Here is an 18,729-nt window from a genome sequence, read left to right as displayed (position 1 = left end):
GGCTGGGGATTCGAACCCGCCACCTTAGGTGTATGTGGCTGGTGCCTTAGCCGGGTGAGCTATAGGTGCCGAGCCAATTCATTGAATTCTTGAGTGAACTTTTGGAATGCTCCTTGAATTTCTATTTCTATCTTTGTTTCTATTCTGTTCATTTGCAATCCAAATTGTGAATTCAATTTCTGACATCTCAGCCATTGTTTATAAAGGGGATCTTCAGTTTCATCTGCAACCTCCTTTCTTGGGGGGGTTGACCTACTCTGGTTATTCGTATTACCAGCCACATCCTTTCTTGGGTGGGGGTTGATCTACTCTGGTTATTCTTATTACCAGAGCTTTTCCACTGATTCTGCGCCATGATTATTTTACCCTGTTTGACTTTTCCCTTTGAAGTTTGTCAAGGACTCATATGGTGTTATGGCCTGAGAGACTGGGGACCTGCTTGGTGTGGTGGGGCTAAGTGGCTCTGTCTTATTTTCAGCTGGTCTCTGTCCTACCCTAGTGATTCAGTTACTCATGGTTGAAGTCTCTGCTGTGGAGAAATATTAGCAATTAGGTCGCCCTGTCCCCCACAAACAATAGTTGGGCAAGGAAAATCAAACCTTCCCTCAACTGTACACCCAGGGTGCCCCCTTTGAATAGTCCCTGGGTGGTCTGCCAGGTTTAAGGGGTCCAAATCAGTTGTCCCAGTCAGCACCCGTTTCAGGTGGAAAAGTTCAAATGTTTCTGGCAGCTAGATAAGAGGGGTCTGCTTATAGCTCGGATATAACTTGCTCCGGTGCTCCGTGATGGCAAAGGGACTCACACAGCAGATGGGTTAGTCTGGGAAGGTTAATACCTCCTTCCCCACCTTGCACCCAGTCACTCATAATTCCCCAGGTCTGTGATCCTATTCCCTCCAGTAGGCAACTGCTCCTGGGATTTACAACTGCCAAAATCACCCAGAAATCTGTGTCCAGCAGTGGGGCCTTGCATGTTTAAATTAGGCTGTGAACGTTCTCTTAATTCCAGCCCCTCGCCTTCTGTCATGGCTAGATTCCTCTGCAAGTCAGAGGCTGCTAGTGCTGATGAGCAACTCAACCATGGGCAGCAATTAGAGTTTATGCTCAGGTATCAATCCCTGTCTCTGCCCACCCACTGCCTTTTTTCTCAGCATTCCCCTGAGGGTGAGGTGCTCATTGGGAAATCTGAGTCTAGTCCGGCAGGGGAAGAATTTACACTTTGAAAGTTCTTGCTGTTACAGCCTCACACCTTCTGTCCCATCTAAATTCTTCTGCAAGTCAGAGGCTTTCTAGAGCTGGTGAAGAACTCAGCTCTGGGCTGGAAGCAAATTAGAGTTTACACTCAGGTGTCAATTCCAGCCTCTGCCCTCCCCCCACTGCCTTTGTCTCAGCTATTCCCCTGAGGGCTGGTGCTAATTGTCTCTTTACTTACAAAAGTTACCAAGTCTGTTCTGCCTGTGGCTGCTGTCTGGAACCTCTGGTTGCCCAGAGAGACAGGGTTCTCATATCTGGAATGGCGTCAGTTTGCAGCTCAGGATTCCACTGTTGCTATATGGCTTCCTCTGAGCCAGCTTTCTTCTCCTCACTCCTGTGCCACAGCAGGCACAGAGCAGCACCAGCCCTTTCCCCCTCCACTTCTCTCAAGGAGATGCCCAAGAATCTGGACTCCATAGGTAACAAACCTCCAGACCTGGGGGGGGGAATCCTCAGAGTTCAATGTTGCAGGTGGGGAATATACAGTTTTATACAGTTTTACAGTTTTATGCCTGGCAGGAGGGTGCCAAGGCATGCCAGCAGGGGTAGGAGGTCCAGTTTTTAGGGTGTCTCTCCCATGGGATAGAGTGGGAGGACGTTTGAACTCTGCTCACTTGTTTGCATGGAGTAAACTGCAAGCCCTTCTTGTGGGGAGGGGACTCCCATCCGCTTGGTGGTGGATTTTGTACCTTTTGATTGTATTTTGGGGGCCACAGCTCACCTCAGGAAGGTTGAAGTGCAGTCTTCAATCTTATCTCTTGGCTCTGCTCCAAACCATCAGCTCCTTTGCTAAACTTCTGTCCTTTAAGCCTCCTTCTGGATGGGAGATTCTGTAAAAAGCTGGCTGCAGTCTGCCATCTTGGCTCTGCCCCCCACTATTGCTTTTTTCAGTATGTCCCAGCCTGACAATCCTCTTGCCAAGATTATTTTGGTCAGTGGCAATCCTGTAGGCTGTGTTAGAGCAATAAACAACCACATTTCCAGTTTTTGCTGATGGCCCGCTTGTAGCCAAACACTGGAAACACTGTTCTATGCATTTGTTGAAGAGACATAGATAAATGAGCAGATACTTTGTTTATACCTACATTCTAACTCTTAAACTTGCCATTCCATTCATAGAATGTTGAACTGGAAGGAACCTACAAGGCCTTCAGAGTTAATCACCTTGTTGTAATAATCAGAGCCCATATTTATTAAGGACTGAATTCTCCTAGGCATTTCATATACTAACAACCCTGTGAGGTAGCTATTCTTGTTATCTACATTTCACATATAAGGTAATTGAGTCACAGATATGTTAGGCAACTTTCTCATGGTCACACAGCTAAGAAGTCATAGAGCCAGGATTCAAACTCAAGTTTGTCAGATTTCAAAGCCTGCCCCAAAACAGGAAAAGGCTTGCTAAAGTTCATTTTGGTGAAACCTAGGTCTTCTGCCTCTAATTTATATATACATTTTGCTATGCCATGCTGCTACTTTAGCCACACTGTAAAGTTCCTTCTCAGCATAGTTTTATTATTTAGGAGAGCTAGTCTCCTCAGATAGACTGTTCATTCCTCCAGACAGGGATTGCACCATTTCTGGGTTGCCTCCTACCTCACGGTTTGTTCAAACTTCACCTTCAATAAATAATGGCCTGTGATCAGCTCCTGAGCTATTCCTTGGAGCTGCCTAAAACAATTCCCCAGTATTATATGTGGCTCTGAGGTTAGAGGGAGCAGGAAGTAAAATTTTGGGGAGAAAGTTGCCTCACTACCTGTTTTCTATTATGTTCTCTACAACCCAGATTGAAGATGGAGGCAAGGCAGCCTTGTCTCAGAAGATGAGGACTGGTGATGAGCTGGTGAATATCAATGGCACACCATTGTATGGCTCCCGTCAAGAGGCCCTCATACTCATTAAAGGCTCCTTCCGGATCCTCAAGCTGATTGTCAGGAGGTAAGGTATAGGAAGATGCTATAAGGTACAGAGGCCATTGAAACCACTTGGTTGGTTTCAATATAGCCTTGATAGAATCTTGTCTCTATCAATATCATCAAGGAAAGAGGTGTGTTTCAAGTGAACAGAATTTTTCAGACAACAGAAGAACAGTGGCACAGGAGAAAGGGGCTTTGGTTCAAATCCTGACATTGCCACATACTAGCCATATCATCTTAGATAAATTTATCTTACCTCTTCAGAACACTGTTCTCCTATTTGTTACTGAAAAGACTAAACGACTCACTATACATCAAGGGCCTACTTAACCCAGCATTTTTCTGTCTCCTCCTTCATAACAGACTGTCATTTCTCATCCACATGTAAGTGGAGACTGAAACATACCCTACTGGTCAGTCATGGTAAGCACTCTGGAGGCTGTGGCAAACTCTAAGACAAAATCCTGCCCTTGAGAAGTGTATAGTCCAACAGGAGAGAAAAGACATATATATGAAAAATTAATTAGTAATAACATTTTAAGAAAGCAATAAGGAAAGTTTCACAGGGTGGTGTGTGATTGTCAAATGGATTGTCTAGACAGAAATTATCAGAGTTAGAGAAAGCAATCACTTCAGAAGGGATTAATAGGGTAATTCTTCATAGAGGAGGTGGAATTTGAGTTGAAGCATAGGTAGAATATTTTTCATATTTTGAAAAATAAACCATCAGAAATGGAAGACATTCCAGGTAAGTGGAGTGGCATAAGCAGAAGAAGGTAAGGACATATCTGAGCACAGTTATTCTGCCACTGAAGCATCTACCTATTGGTGAATTTTCCATATGACCTTCCTTTAATTTTGCTGCTGCATCTTTGTTTTACATTACTGGAGCTCATACTTCTCTCTTTCTATTGTTTATTTTTTCCTTTCTTACATATTCATGTCTAAGATTTTCCATCTTGAAAATCTAATCTCTAGAAAAATATTAAAAATAATCTTCCTACAACCCCACTTCTCTCTAGCTACTGCTCCATCTTCTTCCTTTTGTTCATACTCAAGTCACAAAAAGATACTTACATTCACTACCTTCACTTCTTCACCTTCCATTTAGATTTCCACCCTCTGCAGTCTGAATTTGATCCCTGGAACTACCACTGAAACTACTCTCTCAAAAGACAGTAATTATGTCCTAATTGTTAGTGTCAATGAATTATCTTCATCAAATATAACTTGTATGTGGCATTTGACATTGTCACAGTATGTTATGTCCTCCACTCTCCTTTATGAAACTCAGTAGCAAAAACCTCATGTAATAACTCAATACCAAAAAGAAGCAAAACCCAAATACTCTCATTTTAAAAATGAGCAAAGGATTTACCTGGATTCGTCCTTCAAGGGCACAGCAAGATGGTGGTGGACTGTAGGAAACAGTAGGGGTCTGAAGCTGTGGAGGACTGACACAGAAGGCCAGTGCATGGGAGTGCACAGGAACCAGGCAGCCCTTCTGGAGGTCCAGGTTGGGAGGGAGCCATTCTACAGTTTTTGTATTTGGGGGGAAGCTACAGCATTGGAAACACCCTAGAAAGATCGGACATTTGGGCAGACTTAAAGAGCATACAGCCACCAGGATGGAGTACCCAGGGTGGAATAGATTTCCCATCAGCTTGACTATTGGCTAGGCCACCACTGGGGGAGAGTCCCAGCTGCTAGTTGGGATGCCACTGTAGGAAGGTCTATCTGCAAGGGCCTAGTACACAGCTGGCCCTGGCAGCTAGACTGGACATCCATTCCTGGGGTGATTTGAGTGGCTTTGGCACCCTTCAGGAATTGCTGTCAGGGAGCACTGTGAGACATGCCTTGGAAAGACTCTGGAGAGTGTTAAAACCTCAACCTGTGGGAACTGAATACTGAGTAAACAATCAGGCACTAATCAAGGGCAACTAAGTAAACATAAAAGGACCCTTCTCCACAACTATAGAGAGTGGAGAGTGGTTTCCAGCCTGTGTTGTCCATCTCCTAACACCACAGCACAACCTGATGTCTAGGCTCTACCTATCTATCTATATTAATATTATCCCCTTCTACAATTTTTTTTATTTTTATTACTTTTTTATTTTCTCTTTTTTGTTGTTAGGGTAGTGGTTGTTTATGGTTATTTGATTCTTTTCTTTGTTTTATTTTGTGTTTCTTATCTTATATTAATTTGATCACTTGGTTGTATTGTTAATCTTCATTTTTACTTTCTTCAAGAACAAGCACTCCTGTATTTTTGTTACAGTATCTCAACCCCACTTATTCTCTCTCTCTCTCTGTTTTACTTCTCTCCATTTTTCTCTCTTTTGATAGAGACTTTTGTACTTTTCTCATCTTTCCCACATAAACTTCTCATACAACACATAAGTAATCCCCCTTTTTTGTTGTTTCTTTTTTGTTTCTTTTGTTTTCTTTCTTCTTTTATTCATTATCTGAAATAACTGTATTTTTGGTTTTTCTTATATATTCTTATCTTTTTCATTTTCTCTTTTTTCTAAGAGCTGGGAGGTCTTGGCTTTGGTCTGAGTGGGAGGTCACAGCAGAAGTCTGACTCCTGGAGATCATAAGATCATGGTCTAGGGAGACCTTCTACCTTTGTCTTCTAAAAATACAGCATTGGCAAGTCTATACTGCTGAAGTTTTTTTTTCTTTATTTTTATTTTTTATTTTATTTCTTCTTTCTTTTCTCTCTTTTTCTTTATTTGGCAAAGGTAGGGTCTTGCTTTCCTCAGGCTGATAAGGAGCTCTTGATGGCGAGTGACCCACCCAGCCCAAATCCCCTTAATCCTTGAGTTGCTGGCATGGCCAGGGCACTCAGCCAAACATCTCCATTTCTCCTGTCACTTTCAATCTCTCTCTCTCTGTCCTCCTTCTATCCTGTTCTTCAATATTTTTCTTTCATTTCTCTTCCTTTTTTCTCCTTTTTTTTCCTTTCTTATCCTCTTCTTTCTCTCTGCTCACTCTTTGCCCTTTTCTTCCCTTTGGCCTTATACCAAGAGGCCACTTTAATACCTAAGCTCTGAGACAAGGTAATGTAAAGCAAAAGAAGTGAGACAGAAAAAAATAGGGCAAGAAGGTGAACAGGAACAAAACATACATGAGGAGGAACCAACAGAAAAATTGTGGCAACATGAAAAACCAAAACAGAGCAACTCCCCCAAGCGACCATGAGGAAACTACTCAGAGGACTCTACCAATAAAGAATTAATCAAATTGACAGAAATGGAATTTAAAATATGGATGACAGGCTGGGCATGGTTGCTCACACCTGTAATCCTAGCACTCTGGGAGATCGAGGCAGGTGGATTGCCTGAGCTCACAGGTTTGAGACCAGCCTGAGCAAGTATAAGACCCATATCTATAAAATAGCTGAGCACTGTGGTAGATCCATATAGTCTCAGCTACTTGGGAGACTGAGACAAAAGAATTGCTTGAGCCCAAGAATTTGAGGTAGCTGTGAGCTATGATGCCACGGTACTCCACCGAGGGAAACAAAGTGAGACTCTGTCTATAAAATAAAATAAAATATAAAATAAAATAACCCAAAGATGGATGAAAGATATGAAGCATATAGAAAGGATATGGCAGAGATTAAAGAAATGAAGGATTCAATCAGGGAATTTAAAGATGCATTAGGAAGTATCAATAATAGATTAGACCAGGCGGTGCCTGTGGCTCAAAGGAGTAGGGCAGAGGTGGCAGGTTCAAACCCAGCCCTGGCCAAAAACTGCAAAAATAATAATAATAATAATAGATTAGACCATGGAGAAGAAAGAATCTCAGAGCTAGAGGATAAAGTTCTTGAGTCAACCCAGATAACTAAAGAGGTAGAAAAGAAAAGAGAGAAAGTAGAACATTTGCTCAGAGAATTACGGAACTTCACAAGCTTTCACACATACAAATAATAAGGATCCCCGAAGGTGTAGGATATCATCCCAAAGGAATTGAAGCCATACTGGAGAATATCATAAATAAAAACTTACCAAGTTTCATTAAAGATTTCAACACATTCCTTTTAGAGGGATATTCAACCCTAGGTTATCTCAACTCAAACAGAGCCTCTCCAAGGCACATTGTCATGAACCTGTCCAAAGTTAAGACAAAGGAGAAAATTCTGCAAGCATCCAGGAATAAGCACCAGCTTATCTACAGGGACAGAGTCATTCAGGTGACAGTAGACTTTTCAGCTGAAACTTTCCAAGCCAGAAGAGAATGGTCATTCACCTTTAAACTTCATGAACAAAACAATTTTCAGCCAAGAATTCTGTATCCTGCTAAACTAAGCTTCAAAATTGATGGAGAAATCAAATCTTTTGCTGATATGCAAACATTGAGGAAATTCACCACAATAAGGCCAGCTCTACAGGAACTACTTAGACAGATTATCAACAATGTCCATCACAATGGACCACCAGCAAAGTAAACACACAGAAACAAAAGGTCAAAACTTAGCTTCCACAATGGTGCAAAGGACAAAACTATACAATGGACTTTCACAAAATAAGATGAATAGAACTCCACTATATTTACCAATTCTCTCAATAAATGTAAATGACTTGAATTCCCCACTGAAGAGGTACAGACTGGCTGACTGGATAAAAAAGCACAAACCATCCATATGCTGTCTACATTAATGGAATTGACAGAAAGGGAATTTAAACTATGGAATACCTAACTTTGACAAACAAATCAAGACTTGGAATTAAGGGATGGAAAACAGTATTTCACACAAATGGAAATCAGAAGAAAGGAGGAGTTGCAATCGTATTTTCAGATACAAATGGATTTAAAGCAACTAAATTCATGAAAGACAAAGATGGTAACTTCATACTGATCAAAGAATCAATATAACAAGAGGACATTTCAATTCTAAATATTTATGCACCCAACTTAAATGCTCCCAGATACATGAAACAGACCTTGATTGGTCTGAGAAATATGATATCCCATGATACCATAATAGCCAGGGACTTTAACGCCCCTCTGACAGAACAGGATAGATCCTCTAAACAGAAACTCTACAAGTGATACAAGAGACTTAAATGTGACCATAGAACAAATGGGCTTAATAGACATATACAGAACACACCATCCCAAAGCTAAGGAATATGCATTGTTCTCATCAGCCCATGGAACATACTCCAAAATAGATCGTATCTTAGGATACAAATCAAACCTCAACAAAATTAAAAGAATAAAATTATATCTTGTATATTCTCAGACCACAACGCAATAAAGATGGAACTCTACTCAAAAAAAAAAAAAAATGTTCATCCCTTCACAAAGACATGAGAATTAAAGAACCTTATGCTGAATGATAGTTGGGTCAAGGAAGAGATAAAGGAGGAAATTGTTAAATTCCTAAAACATAACAACAATGAAGTTACAAGTTACCAAAACCTGTGGGATACTGCAAAAGCAATCTTAAGAGGAGATTTTATCACATTAGATCCTACATCTGAAAAATAGAAAGAGAGCACATCAATAAACTAATGAACAATCTTAGGGAAATGGAAAAAGAAGAACAATCGAATCCCAGACCCAGCAGAAGAAAAGAAAGAGTTAACATTAAATCAGAGATGAAAAAAATTGAAAACAAAAGAATCATTCAAAAATTAATGAAATAAAAAGTTTGCTCTTAGAAAAAATGAATAAAAATGATAAACCTTTGGCCAGATTAACTAGAAACAAAAAAGTAAAATGTATAATAACCTCAATCAGAAATGATAAAGGGGAAATGACAACAGATGTCACAAAGATACAAGAGATTATCTCTGAAACCTGCAAGAAACTCCATGCCCCCAAATTGGACAATGTGGAGGAAATGGATCAATATCTGGGATCACACCCTCTACCTAGATTTAACCAAGAAGAAATAGATTTCTGGAACAGACCAATTTCAAGCCCTGAGATTGAAGAAACAATTAAAACAATCTCCAAACAAAAAAATGGCCTGGACCAGATGGCTTCACACCAGAATTCTATCAGACCTTCAAAGATATACCTATACCCACAGTGCAGAAATTATTCCAAAAAATAGAAAAGGAAGAAATCTTCCCCATCATGTTTGATGAAGCAAACATTACTCTAATACCAAAGCTAGGAAAAGACCAAACTAAAAAGAAGAAATACATCAATCTCATTAATGAATATAAATTTTAAAAACTCAATAAAATCTTAGCCAATAGATTACAGCTACACATTTAAAAATTATCATAATCAAGTAGGCTTTATCCCAGGGATGCAAACCTGGTTTAACATACACAATCTCATAAACGTAATTCATGATATCAATAGAAGCAACAAGGACCATATGATCCTCTCAATAGATGCAGAAAAAGCACTTGATAAAATTCAGTGTCCTTTTCTAAAAAGAACACTTAAGAAAATAAGCATAGGTGGCACATTTTTTATACTGATTTAAGCCATCTATGGCAAACCCATAGCTAATATCATACTAAATGGAGCAAAACTGAAAGCTTTCCCATTTAGAATTGGAACCAGACCACTACTATTCAACATAGTGCTGGAAGTTCTAGCCAGTGCAATCAGACAAGAGAAGCATATAATGGCACCCAAATGGGAGAAGAGGAGATGAAACTCTTTCTCTTTGCCAATGATGTGATCTTATACTTACAGAATCCCAAAGACTCAACCACAAGACTCTTGGAAGTAATCAAGAAGTACAGTAACATCTCCAGGTACAAAATCAATGTTACCAAATCAATATCCTTTATACATGCCAACAATAGCCAGGTTGAGAAGCTAATCAAAGATACAATTTCCTAAATTGGAAAATGAAATACCTAAGAATATACCTAACAAAAGAGGTGAAGGATCACTACAAAAAGAATTATGAACCCCTAAGAAAAGAAATAGCAGAAGACATTAACAAATGGAAAAGCATACCATGCTCATAGCTGAGAAGACTCAACATTGTTAAAATGTACATACATCCCAAAGCAATCTATAGATTCAATGTAATCCTCATTAAAATATCATCATACTTTGAACATTTTGAAAAAAAATAGTTCCTCATTTTTTATGGAACGAGAAAAGCCCTGTATAGCCAAGGCAATTCTAAGTAATAAAAACAAAACCAGGGGCATCACCCTACCACACTTTAGGCTATATTTCCAGTCCATAGTGATCAAAACAGCATGGTATTGGCACAAAAATAAACATAGACATCCAGAACTAAATAAAAAACCAAGAGATGAAACTAACATCTGATAGCTACCTGATCTTCAATAAACCAAACAAGATCATACACTGAGTAAAAGAATCCCTGTTTGATAAATGATGCTGGGAGAACTGGATAACCATAAGTAAAGGACTGAAACTGGACCCATGCCTTTCATCACTTATAAGAATTGATTCAAGATGGATAAAAGATTTAAATCTAAGGCATGGAACCATACAAATCCTAGAAGAAAGTATGGGAAAAACTCGTGAAGATGTCAGCTTGAGGAAACAGTGTAGAAGACTTCCATGACAATTGCAACAACAACAAAAACAAACAAAAACAAACAAATTTGATTAAACTGAAAAGCTTCTGCCCAGCCAAGGACACAACAATCAAAGCAAATAGACAAACTTCACAATGTGAAAAGGTATTTTCATATTACACATCCAACAAAGGCTTGATAACTAGGCTCTATAGAGAACTCAAATTAATCAACAACAAAAAAAAAAGAGTTAAGAATCCCATCTATCACTGGGCAAGAGATATGAACAGAACCTTCTTTTTGGGAAGACAGATAAGTGGCTAACAAACATATGAAAAGTACTCATCATCCTCAATCATCAGAGAAATGCAAATCAAAACCACCGTGAGATATCACCTAACCCCAATAAGATTAACACACATCACAATGTTCCAAAACTATAGATGCTCTATCACAATGTGGAGAGAGGGGAACTCTTTGACACTGTTGGTGAGACTGCAAACTAATATAGCCTCTTTGGAAAGAAGTATGGAGAATCCTCAAAGAACTCAAATTAGATCTCCCATTTGACCCAGCAATCCCACTGCTAGGCATTTACCCAGAAAGAAGAAAACATCATTTTATCATAAGAACATATCCACTAGATTGTTTATTGCGGCTTGATTTACAATCACCAAAACTGTAGAAACAACCTAAATACCCACCAATTTAGGAATGGGTTAACAAGCTGTGGTACATGTATATCATGGAATACTATTCAGCCATTATAAAAGATGGAAACTTTACATATTTTGTGGTAACCTGGATAGAGTTGGAATGCATTATTCTTCTTAGTAAAGTACCACAAGAATGGAGATGCAAGAATCCAACATACTCAATTCTAGTATGAAGCCAGTAGACCACATAAGAGGAAAAATCAAATCAATTCAAGGTGAGGTCAGGCGAACGAGGGACCTGGGAGAGGGGAGGATAAGGGGGCTATGGGTGTGCTCCAACTTAATGGGGTCAATGTTTGGGTGTATGGCACACCTCTAAGGGGCAGGACACAATTATAAGGGCTTTACTTAACAAATGCACACAATATAACCTAATTTGTTGTACCCTCAATTAACCTAAAACAATAAAAAAAATTGGCAAAGATCTGAATACACATTTCTCAAAAGAAGACATAAAAATTCCAAAAACGTATATGGAAAAATGCTCAACATCCTAGTCATCAGAGAAATGAAAATAAAAAGCACAATGAGATATCATCTCACCCCAGGTAAAATGGCTTTTATCAAACACACACACACACACACACACACACACACGGGTGGCACCTGTGGCTCAAAGGAGTAGGGCACCAACCCCATATGGGTTCAAACCCAGCCCCGGCCAAAAACTGCAAAAAAAAAAAAAACACACACACACACACACAAAAACTAATGTTAGTGAGGGCATGGAGAAAGTGAAACCCTCATACATTGTTGGTGGGAATGTTAATTTGTATACCCACTATGGAAAATGGTATGGAGATTCCTCAAAATGCTAAAAATAGAACTATGACTTGATGCAGCAATCCCATTGTTGGGTACATATCCAAAAGAAGGGAAATCAATACTGTATATCAAAGAGATACTTGCCCTCCCATGTTTATTGCAGCACTTTTCACAATAGCCAAGTTATAGAATTAACCTAAGTGTACAATAATGATGAATGAATAAAGAAAATGTAATATATACATATATATATATATACAAATGCGATGGAATATTGTTAAGTCATAAAATGGATTAAATCTTGTCATTAGCAGCAACATGAATTGAACTAGAGGTTATTATGTCAGTGAAATAAATCAGCCACAGATAAATATTACGTTTTTCACTCATATATGGGAACTTAAAAAGTAGATCTCTTGAAAATAGAGAGTAGATTGATGATTACTAGAGCCCAGAAAAAGAAGAGGGGAAAGTGGGATGAAAGAGGTTGATTAATGGGCACAAAAATACAGGTAGGTAGAAGGAATAAGTAAGATCTAATGTTCAGTAGTTCAGTAGTTCAGTAAGGTGACTAGAGTTAACAATAATATATTGTGTATTTCAAAATAACTAGAATACAAGAATTCAGGTTCCTAACCAAAAGATAAATGTTGAAGGTGTTGGATATCTCGATTTTCCTGTTTGGATCAGTATACATTATATGCATGTATCAAAATATCACATGTACCCCCCAAATATATACACAACTGTTATGTATTAATTTTAAAACTCTTGTGAAGTCTAACCAATTAAGTTTGTAAACTTCTTACTGTGTGCTTATGCTGGCAGCACTGTACAAACAACTCTACTGAGTTTCATAACCTTGGTATATTAGTGTCTCACAACTGTGTTCGTGTTGACATGTGGCAGTGTCATGCTCAGTGGCATTCATTATTGTTGTGTGGTTTTGTCTGCTGCTGTGAGAATGTCAGAACTTGATTAGAGCAACAAAGAAACATTAAATTTCTTGTTAAAGTTGGCAAGAAAGGAAGTGAAATCAGAGTCATGTTAGTCCAATTTTATCAGGAAAATGCTATGAAGAATATGGCAGTGGACAAATGGACTAAATATTTTTCTGAAGGGAGAGAAAATGCCACTGATGGAGAGAGGTCAGGGTGGCAGGTAACAAGCAGAAATGATTTAAATGTTGCAAAAATTCATTGAATTGTGTGTTGAAATCATCAGCTGACTATAAGAAATATAGCAGACTAAGTAAATATCAATAGAGATAGAATTAGAAAAATCTTATTTGAAAATCTTGTCATGAGAAAGGAGTGTACAAAAACGGGCTCCTCAATTGTGACAGTGCACCAGCTCATATGGCACTGCCTTTGAGGGAGGTTTGCCCTCTATACTCACCTGATCTGGCTCCCAGTGACTTTTCCCCCAAAAGATAATGGAAATATTGGAAGGAAGACATTTTGGTGACAGTCAGTACATTAAGGATAATATGACAACAGCTCTGATGGCTATTCCAGAAAAAGAGTTCCAAAATTGCTTTCAAGGGTGGACTAGGTACTGTGCCAGTGCATAGCTTCCCAAGGGGAGTACATCGAAGGTATCTATAGTGATATTCAGCAATGAAGTATGTGCAGCACTTTTTCTAGGATGAGTTCACACACTTAATTGTCAGATTTTTAGACAACCTCCTTTATTGCCTGCTCTTCCTCTGACCATCCCTTAAATATTGGCATTCCCCTAGTACTATAGAAAATCTTACCCAGTCCTATAAATTCAATTACTATCTATATATGAATGAATACATCTCTTGCACCCCACACCATCTAACCAACTTTCTACTGGACATTTACACTCAGATGTGTCAGAAGCATTTCAAACACAACATGCTTAAAACCTAACACATCATCATCTTCTCCTCCTAAGCTCCCTAATTCCATGACCAGGACCATCCTGTACCAGGTCAATCAAGCCAGAAACTTAGAAGCCATTTTTAATTCCTCCATTGTGGTAGAGAACCCATGGCTTTAAAGGGAACCTGTCCTTCTAAATCCTTAAGGGAAGCCTTTTGACTCAATCCAAATTTTACAGAACAAGTTCTAGATTTGCTTTAAAAATAAAATATAAAAGAAGAACAAAAATGTATTAATAAAAATAAAAGGATTTTATGAAAATAGAAGCCCACAGTTTCCCTACAAAGAAGGGTTTGGAGTTATTAAGGATGTGGTTAAAGAGGATCCTACTGACTTATATTAACTGCTAGTACCTAAGATTAAGCCATGTCTGACCATATACCTGGATAGGAGGTAACATGTTAAGTAATGCCTTAACCAAGGGTCCTCAAACTTTTTAAACAGGGGGCCAGTTCACTGTCCCTCAGACTGTTGGAGGGCCTGACTGCAGGCCCTGTGATGAGTCGGCTGCTAAGCAGGACAGGCAATGGCGGCAAAAACACCCAGTGGGCTGGATAAATGTCCTACGCGGGCCACAATTTGAGGACACCTGCCTTATATAATAGGCACATTATCACTGATTCATTTTTAATTGATCATAATTAAGTTTAAATAGCCTTCTTGGAGAGGTAACTTGGTGAATTTGGGAAAGTTTTTGTTTTGGAGTCATTGCCATGAATCCAAGTTCTACTTCTATCATGTATAAAATAATAATTCCTATATGGTGGTATTATTGTAATGATTAAATGAGACAATTTATGTAAAAAATGTGTTTCAATTAATAGGTTCTCAGTGAATTTCATTCCCATTCCTTTCCCCTAGGTTAAAAAAGAAGCATGATTGGAATAACCAAGCATTGTTAAATAGGGAGAGCATCGGAACCATATTGCTCTTTGCAACCTCGTCTGCAGAGTATGAAACAATTAGGAGTGGCAAAGACTTGAGGAGGAAATAAAGGCCCTTATCATATGCTGGCTATATAGAGATATCAGCACTTAGAGGAAGTGCGGCTAGAGTAGCTTCTGAGCCAGTCACAAGAATGAAAGGATTTCACATTTTCACCCACTTGTCCTCCTGCCACGTCCTCTTTCTTCCTACTGTAGCAGTGTCTCCTGCTACCGGTCACTTAGGAATGGCTATAATTATGGCCTTGGAAATAGCAGGATCCTTTGGTTTTCACTGTGTGGCAGGTCCTGTGCCTTCCTGCACCTATGTTGTTTACACTTCCTCAGCCCTCCTCATCATCTCAGCCCTTATTGGTTGAGGCTGTTGATGACATAATCTATTAGGTAATGCTGCCCTCTGGTGGATAATTTGACCATTACATGTGAACTACCCTGGGCGTGGTGTAAAAATTCCATCTTTGTTTAGTTCAGATATTTCATCAAAATTTATTAAAAAGCTTTTAGCACACAAAATAAGTGTGATTTCCCTGAAGTTTATGACCATTCGGCCTAGTGTGTTATACAAATATAGAAGGACTTTTGTTTGAGTAAGGAATAAACTGACAAAGATCCAACACTGAGTTTTATTTAGGTCTGGGTTTGAATCTTTGGGGGATAAATATAAAGAGAAGGAACTTTTAAAAATAGCCTATTCTGAAATGCCAACCCAGCTCTTCTTCCTATGTTGCCTTAGAGATAATGGTCCATAAATCAGAAAATTAGGTGTCACCTTCAACTCTCTCCCCTCCATCTGAGTAATTCCAAGGTTTTTTTGGGTTTTTTTTGGGTTTTGGTTTTTTTTTTTTGAGACAGAGCCTCAAGCTGTCCCCCTGGGTAGAGTGCCATGGCTTCACTGCTCACAGCAACCTCCAACTCCTGGGCTCAAGCGAGTCTCTTGCCTCAGTCTCACAAGTAGCTGGGACAACAGGCGCCCGCCACAACGCCCGTCTATTTTTTGGTTGCAGCCATTATTATTGTTTGGCGGGCGGGGCTGGATTTGAACCCGCCACCTTAGGTGTATGTGGCTGGCGCCTTAGCCACTTGAGCCACAGGTGCCGAGCCAGTAATTCCAAGTTTTGATGTTTCTAACCTGCTGTAAACCTCTATTGCATTTGTCTTAATCCAATCACTTGTAATTTCCCATCTGTACTAGTGTAAGAGCTGTCCCACTGACTTCTCAGGTTTCAGTGTCATCTTTTCCCAGTCAATCTATTGTCTAAATCATCATCTGAGCATGTCACTTATCTACCTGAAAAAAACATCAGCAGCAGTAACCATACAACTATGTTGATCTTAAAAGATTCATTTTATATTGGTAGAAGATACAAACTATATTGAAGATATCGTGAACCACATTTTTTGCAAAGAAAATCATCTAAATATGTAAATAAAAACAATTATTAGCAATAAAATAGAAAAAATGATGGAAACATTCATATGGAATACTTTTACAAAATCTAAGTATGGCAGTAAGGTAGACCTAGAGAAAAAGTACTTAGAAGATTTGAAAAACATAATTCATTAGACCTAATTAATAAATTAAAAAATTATATTTTATAGATAGTGCATACACCCTCTTTTCAAATATTCAGAGAACTTTTTTAAAAAGATAATCATATTATGCCACAAACAAAATCTTTGCAAACTCTTTTTTTCTTTTCTTTTTTTTTTTCTTTGAGAGAGAGTCTCAGTATATTGCCCTCAGTAGAGTGCTGTGGTGTCACAGCTTATAGCAACCTCCAACTCTTGTGCTTAAGAGAGTCTCTTGCCTCAGCCTCCCAAGTAGCTGAGACTACAAGCCCCTGCCACAATGCCCAGCTATTTTTTGTTGTTACAGTTGTCATTGTTGCTTTAGCTGGCCTGGACAGAATTTAAACCAACCAGCCTCGGTATATGTGGCTGATGCCATAACCACTGTGCTACAGGTGCTGAGCTGCAAACTCTTAGAAGTAGAAAATGCATTGGCTTTGTTTTCTGATGATGTACATTTACAAATTAAAGAACAAATTTAAATAAGTATTCAGGTAGTTGAATATTTTAGAAAACATTTATATGCAAGTATTAGCCCAAACACTAGAAGACTAAGGTGACCAAATGTCCCACTTTTGGCGGGACTGTCCTGATTTTTAACAATTTGTCTTGCATCCGGCGGTGTAATGTAACTCCATTTGGGAATGAAGAGGTTAATGTAACTTCATTTGGAAATGAAAAGGCTAATGTAAACTCCATACTCCCCTCTTAGGCAAGGTATCAGGAGACTGGCTCCCTCCGTTGCTTCTAGGCAAGGACAATTAGCTCAGAAGGAGCCAAACTGTCTGGAACAAACAAGTAGCCCCCCCCCCCAATCTAGAGTAAGGTGACCAGACGTCCCGCTTTTGGTGGGACAGTCCTGATTTTTAACAATTTGTCCTGCATCCTGCAGCATTTTTAAAAAGCCCCGATTTTTGGAAAGAATGAACGAGAAGCTAGGGAACACGGGAGAACAGGACGGTAATATAGGTTTTCGGCTGCCATGTGGCTATTTTGCCAGGATATGCGTTTTATATTATTTGTGTTCATTTTATAATGTTAAACTTTAATAATAATAAATAATTGTTGAGAACTCATTATCGAGAACTGCTTATCAAATTTTGCATTGTTGTCAGGCCCCACCCCCAAGCCCCACCCCCACCCCCAATGGTGTCCCGCTTTACCAATGTTAAAATCTGGTCACCTTATAGAAGACTAATAAAAATAATAAAAATGAGATCATAACTTATCAAAACTCTGAGAGCAGTATTTAAAAGTAAATTCATAACTTTAAATGTTTTATTATTAAAAATGAAGAATGAAATTGCATGACTAAGAATTCAATACAATATGAAACCAAAGGCTAGGGTTTGGGGGGGAGAATGAATTAAATAGATAAGCCTTTAGAAAATTTAATCAAGCAAACAAAAATGAGTTATAAATAAGATTTAAATGATAAATTTAATATACCAACAAAGAAAGTTTCTTGAATTAAAGGCACACTACTGCAATTATACCTTAATAAATTTGAAAATCTCCAAGAAATTAAAAATATCAATAAAATGTTAAATGGAAAAAATTACTAAGAAGTTGAAAACTAGATGGACCTATAACAGAAACATTGAGAACAATTATCAAAGACAAACATTCAAAAATACTTTAGGGCCAGATGTTTTTATCAGTAAATTCCTTCATGTTTTCTAGGAATAGACAAATTTAAGTCTTTAACTATATTATAGAATTGAAAATGTTTCATTTATTCACATGGTTTTTGCAACTAGCATTACTCTGATACCAAAACCTGTCAGACTGGTCTAAGAATAATTTTATCCAATTTGTGAATTTAGATGCAAACACCTATAAATGAAATTTTTATTAATTCTAATTCAGTAGTATAGGATAATAACAATTTATTAAAAGTGTTATAATTTTTTAGAAGGTAAAATCTTGACTCTCAGAGATATAAAAATGAACATATGTTAAAGATTTTTTTAAATCATTAATGAGGAAACTGTAAGGTATTAAAACCAATTCAAAGGAGAAACTAAAGAAGCATAAATTTAATGTAAAGGTAACAAAAGACCACAATAACCAATTAGAAACTATATAGATAGGCTCGGCACCTATAGCTCAACCGGCTAAGGCGCCAGCCACGTACACCTAAGGTGGCGGGTTCGAATCCCCAGCCCGGACCCG

The 18,729-nt window shown here is 38.5% G+C and overlaps 1 protein-coding gene across 1 annotated transcript in view; it reads left to right on the top strand.

Moving 5' to 3' along the window:
• Positions 1–18,729, top strand: part of SHROOM4 (shroom family member 4) — a 288,513-nt gene that overhangs the window by 162,520 nt on the left and 107,264 nt on the right. The window contains exon 2 of the mRNA XM_012811303.2: positions 3,040–3,191. Within this exon, the coding sequence (XP_012666757.1) occupies positions 3,040–3,191 (152 nt within the window). The remainder of the gene's footprint in view (positions 1–3,039; positions 3,192–18,729) is intronic.

This window comes from Otolemur garnettii, unplaced genomic scaffold (genome assembly GCF_000181295.1).
Source record: "Otolemur garnettii isolate 467f Iridium unplaced genomic scaffold, OtoGar3 scaffold00153, whole genome shotgun sequence".
Classification (NCBI taxonomy): domain Eukaryota; kingdom Metazoa; phylum Chordata; class Mammalia; order Primates; family Galagidae; genus Otolemur; species Otolemur garnettii.
The sequence above is the reverse complement of the archived record's forward strand: the minus strand, read 5'-3'. Positions and strand labels throughout refer to the sequence as shown.